The 10933-nt window shown below is 44.4% G+C and overlaps 1 protein-coding gene across 2 annotated transcripts; it reads left to right on the plus strand.

The window, feature by feature from the left end:
• The first annotated feature begins 170 nt into the window (after positions 1-170).
• Positions 171-9528, plus strand: BRAT1 (BRCA1 associated ATM activator 1). Of its 2 annotated transcripts, XM_054212451.1 has the most exons (13): positions 171-427; positions 755-909; positions 1674-1821; positions 2737-3109; positions 3205-3324; positions 4461-4552; positions 4810-4928; positions 5429-5615; positions 6005-6078; positions 6660-6762; positions 7046-7144; positions 8168-8346; positions 8566-9528. In XM_054212451.1, exons 1-13 carry the CDS (start codon positions 250-252, stop codon positions 9295-9297), a joined length of 2559 nt encoding a protein of 852 aa, XP_054068426.1. In that variant the 5' UTR covers positions 171-249; the 3' UTR covers positions 9298-9528. The 2 variants fall into 2 exon arrangements, with proteins under 2 accessions (XP_054068426.1, XP_054068427.1); XM_054212452.1 differs by lacking the exon at positions 171-427 and adding an exon at positions 454-634 and having other exon boundaries at positions 755-1821.
• The last annotated feature ends 1405 nt before the right edge of the window (positions 9529-10933 follow it).

Below are 10933 nucleotides of genomic sequence, written 5' to 3' on the forward strand. Positions count from 1 at the left end.
CGTCGCCCGCGGGCACAGCCGGGCGGGCCTCGGCCTTGCCGCGGAGCGCGAGTGCCGCCAAGCGGCCCCGAGAGGCAGGGAACCCCGGCGGGCCGCGGAGGAGCGGGGCCAGCTCCGCTCCGCCACCCCGCCGGCCTCCGGGCCACGCCCCCGCTTTTGCGACACTCACTTTGCGGCCGCGGCCGGTAGGGAGGGTTTGTACCGGTCCCGTGGACGGTCCGGTCCCGGTCCGTCCCTCCCTCCCCAGCCATGGACGCCCAGAAGGCGTGGTTCATCGCCCGGGCCCGCCGCCGCTTCGCCATGACCCGCGAGTGCGCCCTCCTGCTGCCCGGCGTCTGCGCCGCATTGGCCGACCCGCGGCAGCCCGGCTCCGACGACACCTGCCTGGAGAAGCTGCTGGACTGGTTCCGGAGCATGACGGAGTTCGGTGAGCGCCCGCCGCTTGCAGGGCCCACCTCGACCCCGATGACCGGGGGGGCTTGTCCGCGGTGGGGGGAGGCCTCCCTCAGAGGTGCTCGGTGACACCTAAACACGCTCTTCGGTACTTGAGGCCTGTACGTGGGCCTCAGGTGAACCCGCATTCCTCCCTGTCAGTCGTAAGGGGTTACACTGAGCGCAGGCAATCACCTTAGAGGTACGGGAGAGTGTCGTGGGTTAGGCTGGACTGGCCACTGAATGAACGACAGATGCCCTCTGAGTCCTGGCACTGACCCTCTGTTTTCTGACCTCTCCTCGTGCAACACCCGGTCTCTAGATCCTTCCGTGAGCCTGGTGCAGGACAACCCCTGTCTGACGGAGTTCATCACCTCCATCCTGGCGCTGCCAGAGCCCAATCCGAGCATCCTCTCCTTTACTCTGCGGTTAGCTGGGATACTTGCCTCTTCCGAAAACCGCTTCCAACACTTGCAGGTGAGTCGGCTACCCAGGTAGGTGTCTGTTTCCTCCTTCTATGTGGAGGACACCTGAAAATGTATGTATTCTGCTTATAAATTTTCTGGCATACATTGAACAACTCAGCAAACACTGATATGGTAACGAAGACCTACAATCATACCATTCCTTTTCACTTCTCATGTAAAGCTGGTGTCTTCTTCTATCTTGCCACAGTAGTGCTATGAACGCTAATATGTAGTGCTTCTCGTTTTCTGTTCAAAACAGTGTATGGGATAACACTATCTCACAGCAGTCATTGCAAAATACTGTATCCCTGGACAGATTCTGTAGATTTAAACTGCACCAACAGATATAGTTTTTCTTCCACAGTTGGCTGACAGGAAATCTCTGATTCCCCACGAAAATGAGGGAGCTTTTTAAAGCTCTGCTTTCAACAATAGAATATGTTTATGGTACAAAACCCAAAAGGCTTAGAGGGAAGAGATGCATGCAACTGCATAAAAGCAGTCTAATGGAACTGATAACACACATAAGTTGTCCCTAGCATCTTGAAAACAAGCGGTTTTGGTTTTGAACACATCTATTCCTTAATTCATGAAAGAGACAGATGTTGAGTTTAAGCATGGGATTCTGAAAAATTTCTATTTTAGTGATACTTTTAGCAAGAGGAGGTTTTGCTACAGTATTGATACTCTTGATTTGGGTGGCAGAGCAGCCTCTCCGCTCCCCTTGAGCCCCTTTGCTTACCGTTTATTCTGTGTCTTCTCCTCTGACCTCAGCAGGAGAAGCTGTTGGTCAGGCTCTTTGGCACGGATGGGCCGCTGAGCAGCACAGTGTGGGAAGATGCATCTGTGCGAAGTGGCTGGGTGGAGGGTGTGCACAGCATGATGCATCACCAGCCTGCCCTCCACTTCCTCTGCAATGGTGGTGAGTACTTCTAGGACTGCAAACTCCCCAAATCCTCTGTGTCTCTTCCATTCCAGTCTGTTGCTCAGATGTCAAACGAGACAGGAGTTTTCATTTATTTAAAATGAAAATAAGACATTCGTCTAAAACACTGAAGTCATTGAAAGATGGTGGGGTTTTTGTTAAATTATCTATGCCTTTAGTTTTTGGGTTTTTTTTTCCCCAAACACTGAAGATGACACCCTTTTTAGAGGGGAGAGAGGCACATCTTATGAAACACACGATAAAAATAGCTTATCAAAAGCCTTCTGTATTCTTATTTGTAACTCTTACTAAAATATACGTTTCAGATATTTTAGTGCAGAAAAACTAAGCGGGGACTCATTGATCTCTTAATACTTGTACACATTGCAGTCCCATTGTTGTTATGTAGGTATGTAAATTCTGCTGTTAACTGCAACTTCAGATCCCATGTACAGAGGGGCCTAAAAGACTGGATTGATATTAACGTGCAGCATGCGCTGCTGTCTGCGTGTTGGAAAAGTAGTACTGTTGCTGCTGCTCATGTTTTTCCTCCTGGTTGTGTCCAGAGACGGTACAGTATCCTTCCATAAATAAATAGCGAGTGTGCTGTCAGCGATCCTGATATTACTAATGTTATACTGAAATCCTACTCTGTTCCTGAGTTATTAAAACACCTGAGGATCTGAAAACAATTTGACTTTCTTTTGTTTGCTTTTTTACTTGTTTGTCTTTAAGGACTGGCTGACTTTGAAATGCTATAGGGACTACAAAATAAAGTATAAAGAAAAACCCCTTTTAAAGCTCTGTGATACCTGAATTAGAATAATATATGGCTGGAGTGCAACAAAGCTCCACCTCACAACAGGAAGGCTGTTGTTTTTTCCTCCAGTGACTTGTTTTGTTTTCACACAGGAGGCATAGATGTGATCTTCGCTCTGCAAGGGGATCCCAGCCTGTTTGTGGCTTCATCTGCCAGCCGGCTTCTGGTGCACATGCTTATTTTCTCTGTGGAGTCTGAAACAACTAAACCTTTCAGTGCAAAGGACTTTGACTGGCCAGTGTGTGCCCAAATGATTATAAAGCATATAGAAGATTCCCTTCAGTCCAGCTCTGCCTCTCACGTCGAGCAGTCATTAAAACTGTTAACTAGTTTGTTTAGCAGTTGTCATTCTAGGTGGACTGAAGTACTGTGGCTAGGAATAGCAAAGCAAATAGAATCCTTTTTGACGGACGAGACTGTTCAAGCACAGCGCATGCTGGCGAATCTTTTACTTAACATGGCATGGTAAAGATCTTCTGGGACCTTGGATCCAGCGCTGAGATGTATCTGTTTTCCACCATGTAATAGGGACATCCTACTTATACCTCTTTCTTTCTCAGGTCCCCTGTGTTTTGTGACAGCGAAGGCGGTTTATGGGCATTAGTGACTTCTGCTCTGGAACACTTGACCCCAGTACAAGTGGGTCCTTTGGCAGTTGGAATTCTGAGGCTCTACAAATGGTAGGACTTACTGCAATGAAATTTTTGCATTCTGCAAGTGTTTCTATACTAATATGTCTGGTATCTTTCCAAGAACTGTTTTTTTTGTCGCTGCATTTTCCACTACGTTCCTTAGTATGTAAGACTGGTTGGCAAGAACTGTGCCAGTAGCTAACAAAGTTCAAGAATAATACTGTTTCAAAGAGAGATAAATGAAAGGAGCCAATATCATGTTTATATGTGTATACCTGCATCTTACCTAGAGCCAGACAATTTCAGTAAGGAACAGCAAACTCCTTTATACTGCCAAGGTAGATCACAATTTGACTGGCTGTCAAATCCAGTAGTCCCTGTTCATTTTTCTCTTTCACAAAAAAACAGTGACTAGTTTAGAGCTTTTACTGATGCCCAGCAGAAGTGTGCATCTGGAGACTCTGTTGACATTTGTAGAACAACTTAGGTTAGAAGGAACCCGTAGAAGCCAGCTAGTTCAACCTCTTGCTCAGTGCAGGGCTGACTTCAAAGACAGATCAGGTTGCTCAGGGCCTTCACCATTCAAGTTTCAAATATCCCCAAGGATGAGCATTCCACAGGTTCTCTGGGCAACTTGTTCCAGTGCTTAACCACTTCCATTTCATGATGAAAAGTATTTTCTGTATATCCAGTTGGAATCTACACTGTTGCAATTTAAGGCTGTTGCCTTGTTGTGCCCCTCTGAGAGGTCTGCTGCCTGCATCTTCCCTGTAACTCCCCCTTAGGTAGTGAAAAAGCATCAAGAAATCATCAGATGTTAAATGAATACAGCACAGATGGATACTGATTTACAGGCTAAGTAATGCCTCAGCCTTGAGATATAAGGACACCGTTTTGTTGACAAGAAATGCCTCTCTCTAAACCCCCTTCTTACACAGAATCCCACTCTCTGCATAGCTTGATAAGGCTGCTTATAAATTCCAGAGCCGTTTCTCCTCTGTTTTCAGTTAGCCAGGGAAGCTTGGAAGGAGACTTGAATTGTGATAATACTTTCATTGCTCTATCATTGCTGGCTTGTTTAAAAGCCTGCATGAAAAACATTATTCTGGTCAGCATTTAGGGGCAGATGTTTGGGAAGGAATTGAAGTGTTCTTGTTTTGGTAACTGCTGTTTCCTCCTTGAAGCCCACAAGATGTGAGGATTCAGGCACTGACTGTTCTACTTCAGCCAATGGACTGTATTTTGAGAGCAGCCTCCCAGCCCCTGGAATATGCAGGTACAGTTGTGATAGAAAAGTTAGAGACTAGTCTGCTTGCCAGTGTTTTAAGTGTCTGGTGCAGACAAAATTGGAGGAGGAAGAGTAGAAGTAGTCAAGGACAGTAGCAGTGTTTGTGGTGAAGTGCAGCACCCTACTGACAGTTGCATTTGAAGGGATATTCATACTACATCACCTGCATATCTTGATTAACTTTAAAAGTGGCAGTCTTTTGTATTCACCGACAACCTGAGCTCTTCCCTCCTTTTGTCCTGTAGGTTTGCTGGATGAGTCTGTTAGTGATCCCGCCACTGTTGAAAGTCTTCTGTCCTCCAAGTCATCTTGTGCTAGTCTCCTGTGTCAGACCCTCGCTCATCTGGAGGAGCTGCTGTCTCTGGTAACGTTCAGACGAGGAAAAAAGCCTGGGGATCAAACTGGTCCTTGAAAGACGGTGTTAAGATTTGTTGTAGACTTTTGCAGTAAAGCTTAACAAAACGTGGAGAGGAATGGACAGTGAGGACTTCCATACGTTAAAGAGATCTAGCACAGTAGGCTCCAAACAGGATAGCAGAGGAATATCGAGGCTTGTAAAGAGGGACTGCACTTAGTTTTAAATCCATCTTCACAAGCTTTGTTACCATACCTGACTTCTACTGCAATTATTGATCTGGTGAAAAAGCATAAACTGAACTGCTTTCCCAAGCAGTAAGAAGAATCTTCTTCCATCTGTGCAGTAGTTCTTGGGAGAGAAGAAGATGTTTGTAGTTATTAGCATTGGAGTACCTTAAGAACACGCTAGAAATTGCAGTTTCTGCTGCCTCCTGAGCAAAAACTCCTGCTCTACATGTACACTTGAGACATCTGGTGGAAACCTTTTTCTTTTTCCCCTTTCATTAGGTTTATTTGCGAGTGGATTTACCCTATACATCTTTGCTACGCTCTCTCATGACAATATTACAATTCTGTAATGGCTTCCTGAGTCCAGCTTCTCCTCTGGGAAGCACAATAAGCCGAATCTTGATCAATTGCTTCAGAGTACAGAGGTCAGCTCTTGATGTCCTAGCAGCACTCTCAGAGCGAAAAGGTGGGTTAATCTTTGCACTTCAAATTTTTTTAATTTTGGAAATACTTGACTATTCTGTAGTTGCAGAATTTTTCATCCCCCTTCACTGATCTTTCTGAATGAAGACTACCATTTCCATTTCTGAAACTTGTTCATTTTTTCCCATTCTTCCCACTGTCTTGGCTAACCTTACTTTCTGTTGATGAGCTAGGGCAGGTAATGCTGCAGTTAAGAAGGTTTTAGTGGTTGTGAGAAACTGGATGTTTCTCCTTTACTCTGAGGACTGTACTTGCTTTCTTCTCCAAAAGAGTTTTACAATCCTGTGTCTTTCTGTATTTCAGCAGCTGAATCGTGATTCAGCTGCTCCTTCTCCCAGTATTGGTCCTTGAGTTCTGTTTTCTGTGTTTCAGGCTGTGACGCACTTATAGGAAGTCTATTTGATGTCCTTCTGGCATACCTGGAGAGTCCAAACACCACCCCTACTGTGAGTATAGATCTAAGGAGAGATCCAAGTCTGTTAGCTTGCCCCAGTGGGATGTAGTTCTGAGAAATTGTCTGACAGTAGTTATTTCTTAGCACAGTTTGTATTAGAATATGTAGGAGATGTGTCTTCATTCTGGGTGGTTTGCAGGAAATAGCTAAAACTCTGAGTAAATAAACAATACATTCAGTTTTCTTGAAAGGACAGGAGCCATCGTGTCCAAGAATAGCACCAACATACTCAACTTGATGTGGCCTTTAAGTATTGAATTCTGTGCATTAATGGTTTTTCTTTTCTTGCTTTGGAATTTTTTTTTTCCCTCAAATGACTGATGACAACTGCAAATCAAAAGCTGGAAGTACTAGAACTTTGTAATATGAAGCTAAGAACAGTCAATTTCCAGAATCTTTAGAAGTGTTATGTAAGCACCATTTATTTGTGGCTTACTTCTTAATAAGGAAGGACACGTACTTGTTTACTCTGAGAATTTCTCTATAAGTTTGAGGTTAAAACAAATTTTATCTAGCAGAAAGGCAACAATGCCTCCTCCTGTAGTAAAGTAAATCTGCTTTATATTGCTTCAGGTTCTAAAGAAAACATTTCAAGCAACATCCAAGTGGTTGGTGCGCTTGCATGAACTGTCCTGCTCCACCAGTCAGTGGCAACAAACTGAGAAGATTTTGGCAGGTAACGAAGCTATTCAAGTTGGGACAAACAGCAGTTAGTGGCATACGTGAAATCTGCTCTTGCCTACCTTTCCTGCTTAAAGCACTTAGGATTCATTTGTCCACAATTATGTTGAATTTAGATTTAGCTGCCCAAATAGTGCTTTGAAGACCTCTGGGAGAAGTACGCGGCAGCAGCAAAAGGGATTGCAGCAGATAAAATGATAGAGAGGTTGTACAGCGATTGCTTCAGTAAGGCTTGTTGCTTTTCATGTCTGTTCACGCTTGTCACTTGGCTTTTACAGATGTGTTTCTGGTGCTGCAGAAGCGTTTGTGCAGTCCTTGCTGGGAAGTAAGAGATTCTTCTCTGGAGTTCCTCACTGTCCTGATTAAATGCTTGAGAGGTAGGTGCAGATATTTAATGGTTCAGATTGGAGGAGTATTTCTTTTAATGTTATGAAAGTCAGTCAGGCTTGTGAAGCATCCTCTGACCTATAACTGGAGGAGTAAGAAAAGAAAGAAGCGTCAAGATTTTTCACTCCTAGATCACAATCAAAATCTGACAAAAAGATTAATAAACTACTTTTCTGTTGAACTCAGATTACTGCGCACTCCTTAATGGCAGCTGTGGGACGTTAAACTGAGGGATGTTGAGACAGTCATATATGTTGAGACATGTATGTGAAGGCAGGTGACAATGCTTAATGGCAGATAATACTTTCCCTTTTTTGAGTTTGCTCTGCAGTGGAGTCTGCCTGGTTTCACTCAGCAGGCTGGGGGCTGGGATTTAGGAGGCTAAAAGCCTAGATCTGCTTTGCAGGCTTTGGATTAATTACCGATTTTTCCACTTTACTGGTAGCTCAGGCTTTGCAGCAGGTAGCACTAAGGCAATGTTAATTCTCCTACAGTAGCTCTGCGATGTTGGATGTTGTCGACTACTGTTGTCCCCAGGTCACAAAGGAAGTATCCAGCACGCTCAGCTGCATTAGCAGTTTACCCTGCAGCCCCTCTCCGTGCTGCAGTTGCATTCTTTTTCTTTGCCACGTGCCTTAACAGCAAGAAAGGAAGACTATTTTTTCCTCCTTTAAGCAAAGGCATAAGTTTGATGAGGCTGAAACCATGTCCTCGCTTGCCCGGAGAAAGTTTTTCTTGCTGCTAGAACAACTGTAAATGGATTTTTCCAAGTTCTAGTGTCTAGCAGGGCGTGACTGAAAGTCACCAAGGTGCTGGAAAATGGGGAGCCTGACACAGAGGATCTGTGCTCTCGTGAGCAGCTGGCTGGTCTTTGCAGTGGCTCAGCTCACTGGCAGCTGTCCCTGCAGTCAGCGGGCATCCTTGTATGACGCAAAGAACTGTTTGCATTGGAAACAGCTTCATGCTCCGAGAGAATAAAGCCTCGCTTCTTTGGATTGCTGTCTTGTTTACAGACCAGGATGAGTTCAGGCAGTCTCTCCTGTCTTCGGAGGTGCCGAGTCTTACAGAAAACCTCCTTGAGGATCCAGAAAGCTACGTGCGAGCGAGTGCTGTGACTGCTGTGGGACACTTGGCCTTCATTACTTTCTTTGCTCCAGAGTTGCCTGTCATAGGGAATCAGTATAATAAAGAGGTACGATGACTTTGTGTAGCCCGCTGCAGAATCAAGCGGAACTACCCATCGGTTTTCTGCTGTACCGTTTATAACTTTCTTCGCAAGTTATCTGCAGTCTTGTGCAGGCAGATTTCACGATCAGTAACGAAGAGACTAGATTTTTTTATTTGTGCTGTTCTTGTTTCTTTGCATGTTCCTCCCCTCATTGTGCTTTCTCTTTGTCTTTTTTACATTTAGAACACTGTAGCAAAACTTCAGGAAATCTTGTCAAAGGACCCAGAGGGCTTTCCCAGGAGGGCTGTGATCAGCATGTTCACCAAGTGGCTGAGACAAGGCTGCACAGGTCGGATGGAAGATACAGAGCAGTTTGTCTCTAGAGTGATCCAAACTGTGGAGCATGACTTAGACTGGGAAGTCAGACTTGGTGGTTTGGAACTGGTTGAAGTTTTCTGTAGTCAGACAATTTGCCAACTTGGCCTTCCTAGATGCTCATCTGTTCCTGTCTTGTCTGCAGTCGCTAGTTCCATTCATCAGAATAGGTCGCTGCAGATATTTTGCAGAGCAAAACTGTTCAGCTTTTTGTTTCGGTCTTTGTGTGACTGTGACAAACCAGTAGGTCAGAGAGCCTGTGATATACTCTTTGCCTTAAGAGGTAATTTCTATCCAACTGGTACCCCGAGGGATTCACAAGAGACCGGAGAGTTACCTGCAGGACATGGCATTGCCTGGTTACAAAGGACACTAAGGCAGGGTTCTCTGGCCCAGAACTTCCCCACGGGTGGTGGTAATGGGGTGGATTTTGAGGATCCAGAGAGCATGATGCTAGCTTTGGGTACAATAGACTTAGAAGAGCTCCATGATGAGCTCAATAGAAGTAGTGACCATGTGGAGAAGAGCCCTCAGTCCCTCTTACAGGACATCCTTGCTACTGTGGGGACCATAGAGGAGAATGAAGCTGACTGTTACTGAAGACACCTTTTGCTCTGATGGAGCAGTGCTTAGGCAGTTTTCTTCTCCAGTAGAATTTTTTGTTACCAGTCCGGAAGTCTTCTTTTTATCCTCTCTCAAGAAAGTGTTATGCTGAATAGAGAAAAGGATGGTTTCATTAACTGTTAAAATAAGTCTTTGCTTTAAGACTGATGAATTTTTTCGTTAAAAAGTGTAGACTCCAATAAACTGCAATTTGTTTTTCAAAGTAAATACATTAAGAAATGCATTTGTTTTTTTTTTTTTTTTAAGTCCTGTGTCATTCAAGAAATACCAGACCATGCCTGCATGAGGAAACATTTTTAAAAAACAAAACGGTGACTGAAAACAAGTTGTTGCATGCTCCCTTTAGAGCCAGAGGGACACTTGTTTTGACTTTGCCCGTAACTCCATTCTAAAAACAGAGTTCCCTGTTGCATTTTGAGGTCTAGAGCAGGTGGTCACATTTAAGGAGTCAAAAGCTGATCATCTTTAACATTACAGACTTTCTTCTACAGATAATATACTATATCCCCTAATATATCTGTATCTCAGCAGTCACACTAAAAAATTGACTTTGTTTTTAATTGAAGCCAGAAGCAAGTCCGTTTTGCTGAATTTTTCAAGTGCTCCTGTTCTCCATTCCTAAAGAACTAAGACAGCTTCTAACTAATAAGAGAAACTGACACCTGCAGCTTTTTCATGATAAAAATAGATCTACTCTTAGTTTTGGTAACCAATTAGAAAACAGCAGCTATCGTGCAAATGGCAACCTGTTTTCTGAGAAAAAAATTGCCATTTAAAAAAAAAAAAAAAACAACTCAGGGAAGACTGTAGTTTGCAACTTACTCCAGTGTCTTGCCATATGCTAAGAAGCTTTCTGAAACTTGGGGGCGGGGAAGTACCTTTACCAGTAGGTGAATGGAGGCTGCATATTCCTTTCCAGCGCTGAGGTGTTACTTAGCATCCTTTATCCTCCAGCAGCCGGTGTAGAGGATAACACTCATTTTGGGCTAACAGAGGCTACAGCATTTAATGTAGTAGAAAAGCTTCTGCCGTCTCCTCCTTCAATATTATCCCTGCAGCAGCACAATGGGGTGAGATGTAGTTGGAATTCCTTGCTGTTGAGGTTAAGGAGTTACTCCATGCTTTTTAATGAAGTCAGCACACTTACCTCTCGCTCTGCGCACAGCTTTATGTATGACAGAGCCCCTGGGTGTTGTACCAGCAGCCGTCATTAGGAGAAAGTAGCTCTGCTTCTGATATACAATTCTACACCTGGCAAAAGACAGGAGATATTAAAAATCAGCCCTTTTCCTGCCACTGTGTTTTTCTCAGAAATTGAAAGGGCTAGTGGGAGAGAGGGGATTTGCTTTTAAAGCAGCACAGATTGTTTGTGGAGTTTTAGCAATCCTGTCTGGCAAAGGGATTATAGTTCCAAAACGAGCATCACGTGTTGGCAATAGGTCAGATGTGCTCCAGGAAAGGAGACAGCAGGTTGCTGGGTAAACATTTTCCTCCCCTTCGTCACTGGAATTCTTCTGATTTCAGGGCTGTGCAGTTTAGGAGACTCCAAGGAATTAGTCAAATATCAGCAAATTGGAAAAGTAACTTGTTACAGAAGGAGAACTCCACTGCT

Source organism: Rissa tridactyla, chromosome 8, assembly GCF_028500815.1.
Source record: "Rissa tridactyla isolate bRisTri1 chromosome 8, bRisTri1.patW.cur.20221130, whole genome shotgun sequence".
NCBI classification, from domain to species: Eukaryota; Metazoa; Chordata; class Aves; order Charadriiformes; family Laridae; genus Rissa; species Rissa tridactyla.

Excerpts from the sequence above, each read along its gene's own strand:
- BRAT1 (XM_054212451.1), top strand. The coding sequence starts at position 250 with ATGGACGCCCAGAAGGCGTGGTTCATCGCCCGGGCCCGCCGCCGCTTC. Across the intron at positions 3,110-3,204 it reads CTTTTACTTAACATGGCATG|GTCCCCTGTGTTTTGTGACA; the intron begins GTAAAGATCTTC and ends TTTCTTTCTCAG. Across the intron at positions 4,929-5,428 it reads TGGAGGAGCTGCTGTCTCTG|GTTTATTTGCGAGTGGATTT; the intron begins GTAACGTTCAGA and ends CCCTTTCATTAG.